The 21,240-nt window shown below is 40.7% G+C and overlaps 2 protein-coding genes across 4 annotated transcripts in view; one reads left to right on the forward strand and one right to left on the reverse strand.

Moving 5' to 3' along the window:
- Window positions 1-21,240, forward strand: part of LOC311079881 (uncharacterized protein) — a 518,544-nt gene that overhangs the window by 232,446 nt on the left and 264,858 nt on the right. The window lies entirely within an intron of this gene.
- Window positions 6,267-17,035, reverse strand: LOC311079705 (ATP-dependent DNA helicase PIF1-like). 3 transcript variants are annotated; one of them, XR_014605436.1, is made up of 4 exons: window positions 16,972-17,035; window positions 7,681-7,952; window positions 7,515-7,600; window positions 6,267-6,759 (listed from the first exon to the last, which is right to left on the reverse strand). XR_014605436.1 is itself a non-coding variant. In XM_084109350.1 (3 exons), exon 1 carries the CDS (start codon window positions 10,266-10,268, stop codon window positions 8,532-8,534), a length of 1,737 nt encoding a protein of 578 aa, XP_083965476.1. In that variant the 5' UTR covers window positions 10,269-10,282; the 3' UTR covers window positions 6,267-6,759; window positions 7,515-7,581; window positions 7,681-8,531. The 3 variants fall into 3 exon arrangements, 2 of the variants coding, with proteins under 2 accessions (XP_083965476.1, XP_083965475.1); XM_084109350.1 differs by lacking the exon at window positions 16,972-17,035 and having other exon boundaries at window positions 7,515-7,581; window positions 7,681-10,282; XM_084109349.1 differs by lacking the exon at window positions 16,972-17,035 and having other exon boundaries at window positions 7,681-10,282.

Below are 21,240 nucleotides of genomic sequence, written 5' to 3' on the forward strand. Positions count from 1 at the left end.
AAAAGCCCATTTAAAATTTGTTTGTCATATAAATGTATTAACTAACATTAACGAACAATGAATGAGCAATATATTTGTTAGTATTTATAAATCTTTTTTAGTTGTTAAAAATAAAACTATTTAAGCTCTGGTCCATTAATATTAACAAATACTTCTATAAATTTAACAAAGGTTATTTGCAAAAGTCAATTTTAAAAAGATTTAAATATGTTTTTTTATTTTTTTAAAGAGATATCTTATGTTAACATTTTTTTTTTAACATTTGTGTTTTATTTTAACTTTTACAAAGCATTACCCTCCCAGACAACCAATTAATGTGACACATAGATAGATAGATAGATAGATAGATAGTGTCTGTGTCAATTTTCCCCAACCAACCAACCAACCAACCAACCAACCCCCCCCCCCCAAACCTGTAAACCTAAGGGAAACACTGTATACTATTAATAATAAAAATGGGGTAAGCACTTCTGAGTTCAGAGTAAATTATTTGTTTGTAACACTTTAGAGTATGGTTTGATTTGTTAACATTAGTTCATGTATTAGGCTAACTAACCATGAACAATACACTTGTTCCTGTATTTATTAATATTTGTTAATCTTAGTTAATAAAAATAAAGTTTTTCATTGTTTGTTCATGTTACTTCACAGTGCATTTACTAATGTTACCAAATACAACTTTTGATTTCAATAATGTAGGCTACTAGGTGAAATTAACATTAACAAAGATTAATAGTTTATTAATAGTTAATGTTAACTAATGTAGTTATCAAGAGTTTGATAAAAGGAACCTTATTGTAAAGTGTTACTGGTCTGTTATACACCGATTCAGACGTTTTGTGAGTTCAGTGTTGGACAGATCAGTTGTTTTAACAATTCATTAAAGTGAATCGGTTCAAAAGAGTCATTAGTTTGCGAGTCGGACGTGTACGCGTTGAGTGATTATCCCAGCAGTTAGGACATCGCACAAGATTGTGTCAACACAGAACACATTTCATCACTGAATAATTTACCATGATTATTTACCATCGTGTCATTTGATTTTTATAAATTGCGCGAGGGAGAGAGAAAGACATCACTTTGAATACGTGAGAGTGCGCGTGCGCCGCCGGGGCTCTCTCTGCTCGTTCTTTCACAAGAGCAGCAGAGCAGTCATCACTCACCGATCAAATAAGGCTCTAGCAGGACAAAAATTCAATTCGGCGGCAGCCAAATGTAGGAAAAACCCAGAAACAAAGCTGTCTATCTACAGTGAAAAAATAATTTCTTACATACATTATATTTGCACTTTGTGGTTTATGATTAGAGAATTCTGTGACGGAGCGCGCACTTCTCACCGGATTTCACCGGTGACTAATCTAACTGCCTTTGATTGGACGTTGTATTTTTAAACTCAGCAGAAACGCGTGATTGGATATAGTGCTCAACACTGCATTTGATAGACATGAACACTGATGTAATACACCAGTCGACATTATTTGATCATAATTCTTTATTACCATAAAATATATTCTAAATATAACTTAACTAAAATATAGTGAATTTATTTTTAATTGGTAAAAGCTACACTCAAGGTATTTGGTCGGTTTTGAGGCTGACCAACAATCTAAGGAATATCTGAAGAAAAACATTCATTTTGCCTCTTCATCACTCCTCAAAATACTGTGAATATCGTCAACATAGTAATCGATGCGTTATGCGTCACATCATGCTTTAATATTAACAAAAAATGCTGCAAATATAGTGAAGCTGGCGTCTCTGTCCTATTTGAAACCCATTCAAACAGATTGTAAACGCGGATTTGTGTAACATGAAGCACGTGACCGCAAGGCGCGAAAGCTAGGTTATCAGCTCACTCTTGAGAAAATAACAGAAGCTAAATACAGAGAAAAAATAATTTCTTAAACATTATATTTACACTTTGTGTTTTATGATGTATTCAATTGGTTCTCACCGGATTTCATCACTGGTGACTAATCTAACGTTAACCGCCTTTGATTAACGTTACATGAGGAAACTTAGACGCTGCCTTTGACATGAAGCGCAAGCGACCTGCATCAATCGACAATTTTCATTATAATATTTCTGCGTCCATATGCATCCATGTAAAATACAAACGGCGAGTGCCAGAAGTATACTTGTACATTACCATAATCTACCATTAAGGATGCTTTAGCTTAAAAATAAGCGCCAAAATAACACTCCTCACGCAGTATTTAAGCTATTGTAAACTACACAAACAACAAAAACCAAAGGACATAATATCCATCAGACGCACAACATGTTATGTTTTTACACAAAGATTTAAGCGTAGCTAACGTTAAGTTAGCTGTAAACATCACATAACGTATCGTGCATACCCTCTTTACAGAGAAAAAGGTATAGTGCAAACAAAAACGATATTAACTACAACTCATTACAATACAAATAATATTACCTACATTTAATTCAAACAAAGAGCTGCATTTGACAATACAAGGCTTTATAAAACAGCATATTTGAAAACAACCATCTCCACTTACCTCAAGAGAATACTGCGGGCAGTTGACCAGTTCTGCTCCAGTGAAGTCGATCTCGCAGCCAATCAGCGGCGAGCTTTGATTGTACAACGAATCACACATTCTAGTGATGAATCGGTCATGAAAGATTCGTTCATTGTAAACAAATCTATGGATTATCCAGTTACTGCTCACTCGTTCACTCATTCACTAATCCCTATACAGTGTGTGGAATTTAAGTGCACTATATCTGCTAGGAATGAACTAAGTGAAGTGCGTGAATTCGGACACTGATACACGGTGCGTAGGAGAGCTCGAGCTGTCACAGAAACGGCTTCGTCACACGTATTCACGTGATTAAACATCTTTTATCTTACATGTTACTTACTTTATAAAATAATATTAATAACAATCGTGATGACTTTATTTTGTAATTATATACCTCTGTGCCACCTTTGTAGTTTCATCGACTGAATTGGTTAATCATGCTTAATGTGTGTATAATCATTAAATACTATAAACAACAACAAACAAACAAAAATACACACATTAACAATGTTGCTAGGCGGTTGCTAGGGTATTCTGGGGGTTGCTAGGCAGTTGCTAGGGTATTCTGGATGGTTGCTAGGGTGTTGCTAAGGTGTTCTAAGTGGTTGCCAGGTGGTTGCTAGGGTATTCTTGGTGGTTGCTAGAGTGTTGCTAGGTGGTTGCTATGGTGTTGCTAGGCAGTTGCTATGGTATTCTGGGTGGATGCTAGGGCGTTGCTAGGGTGTTCTGGGTGGTTGCTAGGCAGTTGCTAGGGTATTATTGGTGGTTGCTAGGGCGTTGCTAGGTGGTTGCTAGGGTGTTCTGGGTGGTTGCGATGGGGTTGCTAGGCAGTTGCTATGGTATTCTTGGTGGATGCTAGGGCGTTGCTAGGCAGTTGCTAGGGTGTTCTGGGTGGTTGCTAGGCAGTTGATAGGTGTTCTGGGTGGTTGCTAGGTAGTTGCTAGGGTGTTCTGGGTGGTTGCTACGGTATTTTTGGTGGTTACTAGAGCGTTTCTCAACGTTGCTAGGGTGTTCAGGATGGTTGCTAAGGTTTTTTTTTTTAGTTGCTATGGTGTTACTAGGTGGTTGGTAGTTGTCAAAGATGGTTACTATGGAGTTTTTATAGAGTTATTAAAATCTTTAATAACGAGTGCCTTCAGTATGGCACTCGGCCTGCGGCCTCGTGCCTATGGCCGAATAGGCACAAGCATGGAGCGATATCGCAAGGCCACGAGAGTAAAATTGCTTTAAAAAATAAAAAAAATAAAAAAAATTTTTTTTTTTTGGTTTAGGGTGGTTGCTAGGGAGCTCTTAGTGGTTGCTAGGGTGCTGTAACTGGTTGCTAGGGTGTGGCTATGAAGATTTTAGGCCATTACTTATTGGCTGCTTGATAATATAAATCCTCTGAGGGAGAGAGAGAGGGAGAGATGCAGGGGTGTCAGGCCCTTTGGAGTCTGTGTGTGTGAAAACGTCAGTTGGGATTCAAATATTTTTAGAACTCCCAATGTAAAGTCAATGGGACTTTTTTGGCCGCTTTTTCGTCCGCTGTGCGAACATCGTACACCCGATCGCTTAGAAAAGTCATAGCACACCTCTCCTCAATGAGCCGGTCGATTTGACACCTCACTCAGGAGTCTGTGACAAACGGTGCGGGGCGAGTTACGCGCCAAACTTTGTCCAGAATAATAATAAAAAAAAGAATAATAACTAGAATGTACATTTCCTGAAGAAAATGTGAAGTGGTGCTTGCAGTGGCAAAACTCGCCACTCGGTTACTATGGTGTTGTACATGATTGCATACGAGCCAACAACCATGTCTGTACGATGTTGTGGAGCTGAAATATGGCTTCTATATGTTGCAATATGGTTGCTAGGTGGCTCTAAACGGTTGCTAGGGTGTGAATACACAGTTACCATGGTGATATTTACAGACTGTTTCCTAACCGAAACAAAAGAGCCAACCCCCATCTCTATACGATGTTCTGATGCAGAGACATGGGTCTTGATAAACGGTTGCTAGGGTACTCTGTTTGGTTGCTATAGAGTTGCTTGGCAGCTGTCAATGATGGAACTGCAAAGGCTTCTTGTCACTACGAATAATATAAACGAACCCCCATCTCTATATACTGTGTTCGTTACCACGACTACCGTGCTTCTTGTGTATCCAGCTCATAGCAAATTAAAAGAAATCATACAGCACAATCTAACTTAATACTGAGCAACAGTGCATCATTTGTATTGTTTTAAATGGCAGATTTGTTTGTGTGAAGGACCCAAGTAGAGGACGCATGTGCAGTTACTTTATAAAAGGCACTTAACTGACACCCCATCGATCATACTGCACATTTTCCTTTTTTTGTTTAAAATAATCATTCAAGTGTTAAATTATAATTCATTTTTATTGTTTTTCTTTAAATAATTGTTTAAAATTGTTTTTTGTTATGCAAAAATTTGTTGAATTAAAAAACAACTGTACTGTAGTTTAAAATTATAATATGACACCACACCTACTGTACCTACTTTGGTCATAACAGCAATCGCTGGAAGCCACTTCTGCTCATCAGATCGCATCGCATAGTTTATTGGAATATGAATAGAAATAATGATTTTGTCTAAATAAATGAAACAAACTTCTAAATGTATCAATATTCCTCCAATTATGCACACTTCTGGATTAAAATGCCATTTGAATGCTGTTCAGTGAAGCTGTGTGAAGACACATTAACAGGTGCGTCTGAATATGGATGCATGTTATTCTTTTCAAAGCACCAAACATTAATTGATCGTTGATATCCTGTACATGTAGTGGTCTTGGTTTTATAAGTGTTGAGTAAATAAAGCTCATTTAAATGTAAGCTTTTAAATGACCCTCTTACCATCTTAAAGAACCATCTGTGAATATACCTGGATCTTCTCTGAAGTTCACAAGAACATATTCATAATGTGACAATGAGTAACTTTCAATAACATTCAATAAAGACAAAAACACAGTATGTGCCAATTAAACAAATGTTTATTTAAAAGATTTTTTTAAACGCCTGTTGTGTCAAACGCCTGTTGTGTTTGCCACCCAGCAAATGGATTAGATCCTAGTGTTTTACTAGTTCTTACTTTGTATTAAAATTATCTTTACAGCATTACCCCTAAGATTATAAAAAGCATTTTTTTAAATTATGTACTAGTTTAGCCTAAATGTGAATGTTAGCTATACTGTTCCCATGTCTTAGTGCTTTAATAGGTTCTTTGCGTGTTAGGTCAAAAGTTTATTACCAGCCTGGTTCAGATTACACGATTTTAGCGCGATTTTGGCATGACTCGTTTGACATAGGTTGTCGTGGGGATTCGTAAATGACTATGGGCGTCGGGACGCAAGATTCATATAGCATATAGCGTGTCATAGTGGGCGACAACCTCTGCGATGCTTCAGGACATCACGACAGAAAGACTAGCATGTTTAATTTTTTAACGGCCCTCCACGACGGGTTGAGTATGTGAGCGAGAGTGAGAGTGCGAGCAACAGTAAGTGTGTGTGTGCGCGCGAGTGTGTGAGCGAGGGACAGTGAGTGTGTGTGTGCGCGAGTGTGTGCATGAGTGAGCGAGTGTGTGTGTGTGTGTGTGAGAGAGTGAGTGAGCGCAAGTGAGTGAGTGAGGGGCAGTGTGTGTGTGTGTGTGTGTGCGAGTGTGTGTGAGAGAGTGAGTGAGTGAGTGAGCGAGGGACAGTGTGTGTGTGTGTGAGTGAGTGAATGTGTGCGTGTGACGGCATGCGATGACTGGTCGGAAAGCAACGTGTAGTCTGACATGTTTCTTGTCCATGACACGACAAGATTTTAGGAGTCAAAATCGTGTAATCTGACACCGTGACATCTTAACAGACACAAAAATCTTGTAATCTGAACCAGGCATTATTCATCGTGTCAGGCTGTCTGTTGCAATGTGTTCATTGCGCAAGTTCATATTATGATGACGATGAAAATTCGATGTATCGTTCAGCCCTAGTTGTGAATACATTTGTAAAAATGCTCTTTAGTTGAATGAGTGGGTAGCTCTGAAAAGAGCCGTTGTTGCCTTTAAAAAGACATTTGGCTTCAACTTTGGAGTTCCACCCGCAGACATTCTCTGATGTTGCTCAGGAGAAGCTGGTTTCCCTCTGTGCTCAGGTGAACTCCGTCTCTGCACAGATGGGAGAGGCCGATGTTTCTATGCTGAATGGCGCGCATCTGTCTCCCTGGATATCCTGAGGGCAGAGGAGGTAAAACATATATGATAATGTTAGTGAATTTATTTGAATTGTTCTGATTCTCCAAGACTTATTGAGCAGCATAGTTGATTGGTCAAATGTAAGCCTGGCCAAATACCATTTTTGCTCTGTCACTTCTGAGAACCATCATGCACGTTAAAATCAAAGCTTTTCACATCAAATCATACACCTTTGAACAAAACCCATGTTTTTTTTTAGCATTTATTAATCTTTGTTAGTGATTTTTAACATTTACTTATACCGGTACATTGTTAAAATGAAAAGTTGTAAGTGCTAACATTAGTAAATACAGTGAACTAACATGAATAAACATTGAACGGCAGTTTTCAAAATAAATAACATTGTCAAAAATAAATAAATAAAATTAATTTCATACTGGAGTGATTAAAATCATAAAGCGCAAAGCAAGTTGTTTTAGCTACCTGTTAATTTTTTTCAATTGTTAGCTATATGGTAGAAAATTAAGACTATTAGTTAAAATAAACCTTTTGATGCTTCTTTTTTTAGTTTAACTTTTTAATATCAATATAACAAAATTATAATTTTATCTTACAAAACTATGAAATCCAGTGGTAAAAGCTGCTCTTTTTTTAAAAAGAGGGAAAGATAGGACAGCAGTGTCTGTTGGCCACCAACGAAGACAATTTTTGACCCGGGAAAAACAATGAAACCATTGTATAATAAAATGCACTGAAACACTAGACCTTATCAGTAGTATTGACAAACTTTACCTCAGTCTGCTTCTTCCTCTGCTTCTTCATTCTTCAGCGTTGTCCTCAATGCCATAGATATTTGGACCTGTTCTCCGGGCATGAAACTAATAAATTAACAATGGGATCACTAATACACCCGGTACTAATAAACAAAAAAAGAAAGAAACTCAGAAATAAAACTTACAGAAAGAAATTGGCACGTAATCTGGTATCCAGCTCGTCATCGTCATTGATGTAGCACACGTGATCTTCTCAGACAATCTGACTTCATTTGGCTGGTTCCTGAAAAACATAAAAATCAAAATTAGATTCAAATATAACATTTCGATTCAAATGCGGTTATGAAAAGCAGTAGTACACCAACTGAAGCAAAATCTTTTAACACTTAGCTTTAGAAGATATATTGCACACTCGTATCCAGACAGGACTGCTATGGTCTCCCAATTCTTCCTGCAACTTTACAGAAGGGCACATATCAATCATAGAATAGCAGGGGACTGCATATCCCGCACAGATTGTCACAAATTGTGTAGATTGAAATCAATTCAAGTTAAAATGTATGTTATAAGGTCAAAATCAAACATTACAATGGTGTCTTGCTACTTCTCTCTTTCCCTTGTCTTTTATAACTTACTGCCACTGTTGTTCAATGACTGTCTATGTCCTCTCTGGAGCTGTCACACTACTCCTCCGTTCTTCCTGCTGCTGCTGAGGTTGCTCCTTCCTCGTAGCTCAGTGGCATAAACCCTAAACATGACCTAACCACAATCTCCTAACCACAATCTAACCGCAACACGACCATACGCGCCAACCCGTTTGATTAAGGCTGTCGAAGCCCCGCTGATGTCATGTATCCAGGTCCATTGGCAACGGTTCCGTATGGCCTACCTAACAACCCGACCATACGCGCCCAACCGTTCAACTAAGGCTGTCGAAGCCCCACTGTCTCATTTAAAGCAAGGTTCAGTGGCAAACGGTTCCGTATGGCATACTAACCTACCGCAACACACAACAATACCGGTCCATCACAAAAACTCATTTACGCAAAATACAATACACGGGATTGTGATAACTATGATAACTATGCAAGACACCTGACTGAAGGCACAAATCCGGATGAGAGATGTAAATATGATCCAATAGAGTGTTCTTTTTGGTTGTTGCTGTGGTGATCAGTTGCGTGTATCCTTTAGATTGAAACAATTCCAGAACAGTTTTTTTCCCTGCGCAGAGATCCTCATTAAAATCTCCACAGATTATTACAGGATGTTCGTCCACGATGTCCAAATAATCCAGCAGACTCTTCAAGTTTTTCAGGAATCCTTCGAATCCATAGTGTGGTGGCCTGTAGACAGCAGCGATTGTTGCTTTGATCGGGCTATCTACTTTGATGACGACATACTCCAGATCAGTCACATTTTGAATAAACTGCCTAGGCTGAGCTGATATATGCTCTTTGCAATATATTGCGACTCCACCACCAGCTTTCTGTGCAATTTCTTGGTGTGTCGAGTAGGAGACATGTCTGTTACGCAGAAACATGTTGTATCCATCCAATTGGACGTGAGGTGTAGTGAATGATCCGGTCAGGTGAGTTTCCGTCATGCAAAGAATATCCGATAGAAGCAGTTCATGATGGCATCTGATGTCTTCAATGTGGGATGACAGTCCTTCTGTGTTGTGATGGATGATTTTAAGCGTTTGATCCATGTTGGTTTCCCTCACCTGCTGCAAAAGTGGCATGATTCCTTTAAACGTCGCTCTTGTCATGTTTCCCAATGAGGCTGTGACTGTAGGATCTGCATATATCTTCTTTTCACTGAAGTCCATAATGTGCAGTCCACGAAGCGAGGTCGTTCTGCTGAGGGCAACGTAGGCCATTCCCGGCTCGAAAATCTTCTTCAGTGAGACAACGGCATTCTCCATCGTCATGCCTTGGACTTTGTGAGCTGTGCAGGCGTAGGCTAACTTGATGGGGAATTGTCGACGAACTGCCCCTTTCCTAAGAGTTTCTTCGGATCCCTCGATGTAAACCAAGTCGTCTTCTTCACCTTGCACCCTTTTGCGGTGTTTCTTGCCTGCGTTTGGATTGTCAAGCTGAAGTCCTAACATTTGCACGGTGTTGATTCCATCTTTTGTCTTATTGACAATGTTTGCAATCTTTCCAAAACACCCATTGACAATTCCATCTTCAACATCCAGATTCCTAGTCACCATTATGCGTACTCCCAACGCAATTTGTATGGTGTCAGGCAAGTCATCCTTTTTTCCGGTGATGGGCTTCATTTGTCTCTTCATCCCTCCTGTTCTTGGGTCTTTCCTGTAGTCTTCGGCATCGATGGTAATGATGTCAGTGTGAAGAGCATGGATTGTTTTCGTATTGTGTTCGTGAACTTCCTTGTTTGTGGCAAATATGTGCAGTGCATCACACGGGCAGTCTTTGGGGTCCTTCACTGCCTGGAGTAGCAAAGCTCTATCTTCTTCGGCAAGATCGTCGGTCTTCTGCTTCACCCGTAGGCGGTTTAAAAGTTGGGCAAAAGCCAGGTCTTCTTTCTGACGCATGATCTCGGTGAGGGTAATCATTTGGAAATGGTCTTTCCAGAAGTCCAAAACATCCTCTTCGTACACGCAGAGTGGTTTGGCTTTACCCAGAGGTGGCAGTTGGTAAAAGTCGCCCACGGCGAGGACAGAGATTCCCCCGAAAGGTTTTTTGCTGCCTTTGATTTGCTGACATCTCCAGTTTATGTAGGCAAAAAGATCCTTCGAAATCATGGACACTTCATCGATGATAAGAATCTCCACATCGCGTAGTCTTGCTCGTAGTTCATCTAGGGCATTTCCAAGTCCTTGATACGGTGGCTTCAGATTCCTTGGAAGTTTCAAGATGGAATGCAGAGTTTTACCGGATATGTTGAACGCTGCCGTTCCAGTAAACGCACTCAAGAGCACCGTAGGCACGGATAGATCTCCTTCCTCCCGTAATCGAGGCAGTTGTCGCAGAATCTTGGTCGCTTCTGTGTATATGCACTTGATGACGTGTGATTTGCCACAACCAGCACCACCTGACACGAAGTAGAAGAACTGTTCCGGATTATGACCCCACACACGCTTCTGACACCACTGGCAGACCGTGTAGAATATGGCTGCCTGCGTCTCGTTTAGACTTCTAAACAACCTCCTGACAAATTCGATGCTCATCTGCGGTGCCTCTATTTGTGGCACGACTCCATCTCCATGTTCAAGAATCTGAAATTCTGGGACATCATCTTGTACATCCTCATCATCTGGATTGATGTCTTGTCGTTCTGCAACGCACTCTAAACGATCCACTTCAATCTCTGGTGCAAAGGCGGCCCATGCGTTCTCGGGTGGCCCTTGCTGTTGCAGCTGATCGAACGCCTTATCCACCTCGTCGCTGTGTTTTTCGAATTTTTCCTTGTGTGCTTGCACTATGGCGCAGACAGGGAAAAGCAAACCAGGGGTTGTCCAGGGTAGTTCCACCTTTGCACTCTTGTAAAATGTTTCATATGTCGGAAATCTAGGCGGTTTTAGCTGTTCGTTGCTTCGATGTGGCATATAAAGCTTAAGTAATCTACTGTAAAACTTTTCGGGTTGTTTTTCCTCTGAATAACGTGCATACCTAATAACTGCAGCCTTCCCAGTTCTTTTCTGAAAAAAGCCCATGCCGTAGAGCAGCTGGTGAACATTCTTGCCTTTTGTTTGTTGACCGTACACGATGCGGCACTCCGAAGCAAATTCTGCCAGACACATCTTCTCAAAGTCACGCGTTTGAGGCCTTGCTCTGTATTTCTCTATCATCCCTGACATCCACACATCCTCCGAATCAGGATTTTTGTTTTGTAGGACGCTTAGGGGAAGACTCATCTTAAGCGCGTCATCGTCCGTCGGTAGAAACACAACACTTCGTGAACACTTCTTCAATGGTAAGCTGCATGTTCGTGCCACAGATTCCTGAGCGCTAACTTGCCTGTGTTTTGAGTAGGCTTGCATTATCTGCTTCATTTCATCTTCCTCGCTAACGTTCGTCTCACGCACACTCTTGATTACGTTCTTAAGTAAATCGCCCATTTCATGCTCCGGCTTGGAAATATACGAAAGCATATACATAACGCAGCTAAAAGCGTCAAGAACGAACTGAATGTCCATATTAGCGTTCCATGCCCTCAACAAATCGGGATTGTATCCATTCACCCAAGACTCCTTTGGATCACGCTTCAGCAGAATCACGTTGGCATTGGACAATGCTTCGACGTTCTCATTGTAGTCATCGATGGACAACTTACTCTTTGTCAGTAGGTCTGACAAGCTGTCAAAAGAGGCTTGGGGGTCATTCAACAGATCCCACACCGGCTTGAGTTTTGTCCTGGCTTCGCTCATTGCCTTTTGAGCAGCCTCCCGTCTCAACTTCCTTCTGTCTGCTTGCTTTTGCTCTTTCTCATGCTCTTCTTCAGGACACTGTGGTTGTTTAGATGCAAACATGCAGCTTCCAGATGGAAAAGTGTCCGTGTCATCCTCTTCTTCAGGACGCTGTGGTCGCGGACGAGTGATCGTGGTGCTAGACACCGGTAGTTTGGGGAACCCAAATCGACACAATAGATTTCCCTTCTTACAGGACTTTGAGTGGTTCCTGCTGTGAAGCTGGACCTCTGTGACGATCTTGTGAAGTTCAGGATCAGCCGAGGGATCGGGCAACTGGCAGGTAATGTTGCGGTCAATAAAGTCACAAACATCCTTATCAGAGTCCTTTTCAAACTCGGGTGCGTCCTTTATCCAAACAAGAAGATGGATATGTGGGCTCCCTCTAGCTTGAAACTCCACTCGGTAAAAGTAGTCCTCAACTTTACCAATGGGTTGGGCAGGCGACAAAAGCAGATGAGTCATTAGCGCATCCACCCGCTTCTCAAACATACGCATGACAGTCACAGGATTGCTTCGGAGGATTTCACACTTTGTCGTCCAGTCAAGCTCGGAAAAGTCGACGTGTTCACCTTGCTGGGCCTTGATTGCTGTAATTACTTCAGGCCATCTCATTTCGGCTGCACTGAATGTGCAAAAAAACGTAGGGGTTCCTAACTGTCTTATCATAGCCTGTAGATCCCTCAAAGTTTTCTCCCAATACGATGGAGAGCCTCTCAGTGGTTGCATGAACCGTGTGGCGTCTCTGTTGTGTACCAATCTTTCAATCTCCCGGTTGTCTTGAAGCAGCCTGTTAGAAATTCTTCGGCCGTCTCTTGTGAGAGGTTTGCCTTTTCGCAACTGAATAGACATGCTGTTTCTAGCCAGTTGCGTTTCCGTTACAAACTGCGCAAAGAAAAGATAACTCTGATCTTTTGCAAAACGCGTGTCCACGCTGAACAATCTCACGTTGAAATACATACTGGGAGATATTGAAATTTGTCTTTCCTCGTCAATGGAATTTTGTCCAGTGGGGAATTGAACAGGGAAAGCCATAGCTTCCAGCTTTGGGATTTTGAAAAATCCAACAGGCTTTTGTCCTTGTGCAGGTGCGATACTAAATATTCCCTCACCGTACGACAAGATCTCCTGTCCGATGTCGGGTGGCTGCATGCACGTGTCTAATGTGAGCCCGGGTCGAAGCTCATCCTTTTCCTCGACGCTAACGTGTTGCTCATCCTGCTCAGCAACATCGACTTCTTGTTGCATCTCAGAGACTTCAGCTTCCTCGTCTAGGTGACTTTCAGAGACATCAGCTTCCTCATCTATGGGACTTTCGAATATAGCCGTTTCTCTTATGGAGACATTCCTGTATTCCGAATGCATTGCTTTCAGCTTCGATAAAGCTGCAAGTACGTTATGCATGTTCACCGTGTGGAACTGCTGGTATCCTTTGAACTTAACGTGTCTCTTCAGCTTCACCTGCAGCAGCTGGGCCTCACTTCTTGGTCTTGGCAGAGAGTTGACAGTCTTCTCCATCTCGGAGGGCACACACACGACGGCACCACGTACTGCTCTCTGCTGTCCTTTGGGTAATGCAACTATTTTAGCAAATGGTAAAATTTTTGCAATGAGTTGACGTTCAAGGACATTTAATTCATCCAATTCCGCAGGGATTGGTGGCAACTCCAGTTTGTTGGCTGCTGCAATTGAAGACATCTGTCCTCTCTTGAGGTGGCTGTCACAAGTGTGGCAAATCCATTCCTGTCTTCTCTCTTCCGGAACTACGCAGGAACCTGAGCAGGCATTATCACAAGCGTGAACATACTTCCCAGTTAGGCAAGACGCTGCAACATGAACGTTTTTGTAATAACTTGTTCTATTACAGACCTTGACTTGATTAGGAAACAGGGCTCTGTGACAGACTGTGCAGACATGTGTAGGGCCATGCTGAATCTTACACCGGAATGCATGTATGGCACTTTCCATCACTTTGTTAACACAAGGCTGGGGTGTTTCCTGGCTGGGACGGATGTATGGTTTATATTTATTTTTGATCCGCAGTGCGCATTGCAATCGATGAAGAACGTGATATGTAGCATCACCCGCACATTTCTGGGTCTTGCGCAGCGTACATCGCAGGATGTGATGTGCTCTGAACTCTGGGTCACAAGCATATCTCTTTACCATGTATGCCTTCATTTTCCTCTGGAAGAGAGTATCTGTGTTGTACCTCTTCTTTATGTACTCTTTCTGCTTCTTCTGGAAGAGAGCATCTGTGCTGTACCGCTTATTAATGTACTCTTTCTTCTTCTTCTGGAAGAGAGCATCTGTGCTGTACCGCTTATTAATGTACTCTTTCTGCTTCTTCTGGAAGAGAGCATCTGTGCTGTACCGCTTCTTAATGTACTCTTTCTTCTTCTTCTGGAAGAGAGCATCTGTGCTGTACCGCTTCTTAATGTACTCTTTCTTCTTCTTCTGGAAGAGAGCATCTGTGCTGTATCTCTTCTTCGTATACTCTTTCATCTTCTTCTGGAAGAGAGCATCTGTGCTGTATCTCTTCTTCGTATACTCTTTCATCTTCCTCTGAAAGACAGTATCTGTGCTGTATCTTCTTACTATATACTGTTTCATTTTGTTTCGGAAGAGAGCATCTTTATTATACTTTACCTTATTTGTTTCTTTTTTCTTTGATTGGTATTGCAAAGAAGTGGCATACCTCAGTCTCTCACAATCCCTTTTTTTATGTTTCCTGGTGGCATAAGATGCAGCTGTGTCCTTCTCCGGCTTGTTTTGAAATTTTTGATTTTTTACGCATTTCTTTTCTTCTCCTGTGCTTATTCGTTTTATCTACCACATCTTGGTTTTCAGCTCCTGAGCCAACAAAATTTACTTTGGCTCCAACATTTGTTGCTGGTTCTGGTAGAGCTGAAATCACTTGTGATACCGGTTCACAAACAGATGGTGAAGGCAGTTGGACAGACTGTTGCGCTGTTTCAAAAGACACAGGCATGAATTCATAGCTGGTCTCATCACCACGATCCCGGAAGATCTTGAGAACTCTGTCTGTCATGTCACTCAGGTGGGTGAAAGTCAACATGACAGCAGTTCCATGACCAGTAGGATGGGGCAAGCCTGCAGCAGTCCTCGAGTGAGAATCAAAGTATCCGTACCTTCCAGATCTGTCTCTGAATACAGCAATACACTCTGGAGCGACAAGGAGCAAAGCATGTCTGACATCTGTGGAGAGACACTGTAGCCTTTCAGTGAGAGGAATCCACCACTCTTCAGTGCCAGGGGTCCCTGTGGCTCTGAGGTATCCAAACATCACTTCTGACTTCAGCACATTATGTGTCCGGTGAAATGATTCAACGCTCAACGGTACTTCCTCCATTGTCAGATGGTTGCGATTAAACCTCCCTTCAGCAATAAGCTGCATTTTAATATAGACATAACACGCATCTCCCTCCTCTAAAACTCTATCAAGGTCAGGCATCTTGAACGTAATCCCTTCACTCTGATTAGCTAAAAAAGTCAACGCTACACACGTGCACTGATGATTTCTAGAGAAACTCTCATACCTATCATCACCTTGACAATGAGATGCCTGCACAGACAAAACCCTGGGTGCAATATCACCACCTTCTGCATACGTTCTACCCGAAAACTGAGCTACAGCTGCACTGGTGCTTGCCTGTTCAACCTGTAAATCATCATACATGGAATTAGGCTGTTGGTAAAAATTAGTGTTATAGAATCTGTGTTAAATTTTAAATTGCACTTCATAGTGTTTGGGACGAAGACATTTTTACTAAACAGTATTAAAGATAAACTAAAAAACAAAAGGTATTTAAAAGATTAATTAACTTATTTGATTAATTAGTGATTAAATTTAACAATTTACATTGTAATAAATGTGCTATACGAATTTGTAAATGTAAACACGGCTTATGTGTCTTTATCAGCTTTTCCATATATATATACTGTTCATTCTATTGCTCTATCATATTTTATCTTTCATTTAATACTAAAGCACATATTAAGTCAACAGCAGTGAGTACTTTATTTGTCCTTTGTTTGATTAACATTCAACAGAAGTATGCTCTCTCTCTCTCTCTCTGGTCAGTTAACGTTAATAATAAGCTACATGCCTCGTTTTACTTTCTTTGCCATTAACATACGACTGAACTACAAACTTTCCACTGACGTCTGTGACAAACGGATGCGCTCGACCAGCTTGCACGCGTCTGTGCCGCTGTGCTCTTAATCCACTGCATGGTTTTCTCTGATCAGCTCGTGTGCCACAGCTATGTGTTATTATATTTAGTTAAATATTCCACTAATAAGATACATTTACTTCATAAACAGCCTTCTTTTTTATCCCCTCTGTTGTCAGTGTTTCTTTGTCTGGACACAAACACTGTACTGTAGCCTACACACGCTGCCTGGTATTGGTTATTGGTTTCAGAGCATTTTTACGAGTACGAGTACATGAGCTCAGTATCGGGCCCGATACTGATACTGGTATCGGTGCATCCCTAATGGAGATTATCAATCGGCAATCTAGTGATATTCATATACTTATAGCAAGTGAGTGGGCATTGTTGTTTTATTATTTTTATCTAGAGCTGCACGATTAACAGAACTTAAATCGAAATCACAATTTGACTTAGTGATTATTTAAAAAATTGCAATATTTTAATTAAATAATTCTATGCGCAGCACTGAGATCAAAGCGGATCGACCGGTTCACAGTAAATGCTACTCCATCTCTGCAAGCACTGTAAATTTGAGTCACTTATAAAAGGTGTATTTGAAAATCATAGAATAAGGCAGAAATTATATTATTTTAAAGTGTTGTATAGAGTGATAAAGTCATTATGATTAGCATTGCAGGGCTCTAGGCTGCGACCAAAAAAGTCGTCATATACGACAATTTTTTGAGAATTTGCGAGTTAAAATTTGATGTGGTCGCATTTGTGAAATCGTGACAGCCCTAGTCCCAAACATTAAGGTGCCCTGAAATGAGCATGTTGCAAGACACAGATATCAATAGTACCTGGTTAATCCTGGAGGGTCTGGTCTGGTCATCCTCCAGGTCAAACTTTCTCCAACGAATTTTTACAGAGAAAAAATAATTTCTTAAACATTATATTTACACTTTGTGTTTTATGATGAATTCAATTGGTTCTCACCGGATTTCATCACTGGTGACTAATCTAACGTTAACCGCCTTTGATTAACGTTACATGAGGAAACTTAGACGCTGCCTTTGACATGAAGCGCAAGCGACCTGCATCAATCGACAATTTTCATTATAATATTTCTGCGTCCATATGCATCCATGTAAAATACAAACGGCGAGTGCCAGAAGTATACTTGTACATTACCATAATCTACCATTAAGGATGCTTTAGCTTAAAAATAAGCGCCAAAATAACACTCCTCACGCAGTATTTAAGCTATTGTAAACTACACAAACAACAAAAACCAAAGGACATAATATCCATCAGACGCACAACATGTTATGTTTTTACACAAAGATTTAAGCGTAGCTAACGTTAAGTTAGCTGTAAACATCACATAACGTATCGTGCATACCCTCTTTACAGAGAAAAAGGTATATTAACTACAACTCATTACAATACAAATAATATTACCTACATTTAATTCAAACAAAGAGCTGCATTTGACAATACAAGGCTTTATAAAACAGCATATTTGAAAACAACCATCTCCACTTACCTCAAGAGAATACTGCGGGCAGTTGACCAGTTCTGCTCCAGTGAAGTCGATCTCGCAGCCAATCAGCGGCGAGCTTTGATTGTACAACGAATCACACATTCTAGTGATGAATCGGTCATGAAAGATTCGTTCATTGTAAACAAATCTATGGATTATCCAGTTACTGCTCACTCGTTCACTCATTCACTAATCCCTATACAGTGTGTGGAATTTAAGTGCACTATATCTGCTAGGAATGAACTAAGTGAAGTGCGTGAATTCGGACACTGATACACGGTGCGTAGGAGAGCTCGAGCTGTCACAGAAACGGCTTCGTCACACGTATTCACGTGATTAAACATCTTTTATCTTACATGTTACTTACTTTATAAAATAATATTAATAACAATCGTGATGACTTTATTTTGTAATTATATACCTCTGTGCCACCTTTGTAGTTTCATCGACTGAATTGGTTAATCATGCTTAATGTGTGTATAATCATTAAATACTATAAACAACAACAAACAAACAAAAATACACACATTAACAATGTTGCTAGGCGGTTGCTAGGGTATTCTGGGGGTTGCTAGGCAGTTGCTAGGGTATTCTGGATGGTTGCTAGGGTGTTGCTAAGGTGTTCTAAGTGGTTGCCAGGTGGTTGCTAGGGTATTCTTGGTGGTTGCTAGAGTGTTGCTAGGTGGTTGCTATGGTGTTGCTAGGCAGTTGCTATGGTATTCTGGGTGGATGCTAGGGCGTTGCTAGGGTGTTCTGGGTGGTTGCTAGGCAGTTGCTAGGGTATTATTGGTGGTTGCTAGGGCGTTGCTAGGTGGTTGCTAGGGTGTTCTGGGTGGTTGCGATGGGGTTGCTAGGCAGTTGCTATGGTATTCTTGGTGGATGCTAGGGCGTTGCTAGGCAGTTGCTAGGGTGTTCTGGGTGGTTGCTAGGCAGTTGATAGGTGTTCTGGGTGGTTGCTAGGTAGTTGCTAGGGTGTTCTGGGTGGTTGCTACGGTATTTTTGGTGGTTACTAGAGCGTTTCTCAACGTTGCTAGGGTGTTCAGGATGGTTGCTAAGGTTTTTTTTTTTAGTTGCTATGGTGTTACTAGGTGGTTGGTAGTTGTCAAAGATGGTTACTATGGAGTTTTTATAGAGTTATTAAAATCTTTAATAACGAGTGCCTTCAGTACGGCACTCGGCCTGCGGCCTCGTGCCTATGGCCGAATAGGCACAAGCATGGAGCGATATCGCAAGGCCACGAGAGTAAAATTGCTTTAAAAAATAAAAAAAATAAAAAAAATTTTTTTTTTTTGGTTTAGGGTGGTTGCTAGGGAGCTCTTAGTGGTTGCTAGGGTGCTGTAACTGGTTGCTAGGGTGTGGCTATGAAGATTTTAGGCCATTACTTATTGGCTGCTTGATAATATAAATCCTCTGAGGGAGAGAGAGAGGGAGAGATGCAGGGGTGTCAGGCCCTTTGGAGTCTGTGTGTGTGAAAACGTCAGTTGGGATTCAAATATTTTTAGAACTCCCAATGTAAAGTCAATGGGACTTTTTTGGCCGCTTTTTCGTCCGCTGTGCGAACATCGTACACCCGATCGCTTAGAAAAGTCATAGCACACCTCTCCTCAATGAGCCGGTCGATTTGACACCTCACTCAGGAGTCTGTGACAAACGGTGCGGGGCGAGTTACGCGCCAAACTTTGTCCAGAATAATAATAAAAAAAAGAATAATAACTAGAATGTACATTTCCTGAAGAAAATGTGAAGTGGTGCTTGCAGTGGCAAAACTCGCCACTCGGTTACTATGGTGTTGTACATGATTGCATACGAGCCAACAACCATGTCTGTACGATGTTGTGGAGCTGAAATATGGCTTCTATATGTTGCAATATGGTTGCTAGGTGGCTCTAAACGGTTGCTAGGGTGTGAATACACAGTTACCATGGTGATATTTACAGACTGTTTCCTAACCGAAACAAAAGAGCCAACCCCCATCTCTATACGATGTTCTGATGCAGAGACATGGGTCTTGATAAACGGTTGCTAGGGTACTCTGTTTGGTTGCTATAGAGTTGCTTGGCAGCTGTCAATGATGGAACTGCAAAGGCTTCTTGTCACTACGAATAATATAAACGAACCCCCATCTCTATATACTGTGTTCGTTACCACGACTACCGTGCTTCTTGTGTATCCAGCTCATAGCAAATTAAAAGAAATCATACAGCACAATCTAACTTAATACTGAGCAACAGTGCATCATTTGTATTGTTTTAAATGGCAGATTTGTTTGTGTGAAGGACCCAAGTAGAGGACGCATGTGCAGTTACTTTATAAAAGGCACTTAACTGACACCCCATCGATCATACTGCACATTTTCCTTTTTTTGTTTAAAATAATCATTCAAGTGTTAAATTATAATTCATTTTTATTGTTTTTCTTTAAATAATTGTTTAAAATTGTTTTTTGTTATGCAAAAATTTGTTGAATTAAAAAACAACTGTACTGTAGTTTAAAATTATAATATGACACCACACCTACTGTACCTACTTTGGTCATAACAGCAATCGCTGGAAGCCACTTCTGCTCATCAGATCGCATCGCATAGTTTATTGGAATATGAATAGAAATAATGATTTTGTCTAAATAAATGAAACAAACTTCTAAATGTATCAATATTCCTCCAATTATGCACACTTCTGGATTAAAATGCCATTTGAATGCTGTTCAGTGAAGCTGTGTGAAGACACATTAACAGGTGCGTCTGAATATGGATGCATGTTATTCTTTTCAAAGCACCAAACATTAATTGATCGTTGATATCCTGTACATGTAGTGGTCTTGGTTTTATAAGTGTTGAGTAAATAAAGCTCATTTAAATGTAAGCTTTTAAATGACCCTCTTACCATCTTAAAGAACCATCTGTGAATATACCTGGATCTTCTCTGAAGTTCACAAGAACATATTCATAATGTGACAATGAGTAACTTTCAATAACATTCAATAAAGACAAAAACACAGTATGTGCCAATTAAACAAATGTTTATTTAAAAGATTTTTTTAAACGCCTGTTGTGTCAAACGCCTGTTGTGTTTGCCACCCAGCAAATGGATTAGATCCTAGTGTTTTACTAGTTCTTACTTTGTATTAAAATTATCTTTACAGCATTACCCCTAAGATTATAAAAAGCATTTTTTTAAATTATGTACTAGTTTAGCCTAAATGTGAATGTTAGCTATACTGTTCCCATGTCTTAGTGCTTTAATAGGTTCTTTGCGTGTTAGGTCAAAAGTTTATTACCAGCCTGGTTCAGATTACACGATTTTAGCGCGATTTTGGCATGACTCGTTTGACATAGGTTGTCGTGGGGATTCGTAAATGACTATGGGCGTCGGGACGCAAGATTCATATAGCATATAGCGTGTCATAGTGGGCGACAACCTCTGCGATGCTTCAGGACATCACGACAGAAAGACTAGCATGTTTAATTTTTTAACGGCCCTCCACGACGGGTTGAGTATGTGAGCGAGAGTGAGAGTGCGAGCAACAGTAAGTGTGTGTGTGCGCGCGAGTGTGTGAGCGAGGGACAGTGAGTGTGTGTGTGCGCGAG

This window comes from Abramis brama (genome assembly GCF_963993115.1).
Source record: "Abramis brama genome assembly, chromosome: 1".
Lineage (NCBI taxonomy): Eukaryota > Metazoa > Chordata > Actinopteri > Cypriniformes > Leuciscidae > Abramis > Abramis brama.

What these genes read in the sequence shown, in the direction of transcription:
- LOC311079705 (XM_084109350.1), bottom strand. Translation starts at nt 10,268, where the DNA reads ATGATTTCGAAGGATCTTTTTGCCTACATAAACTGGAGATGTCAGCAA.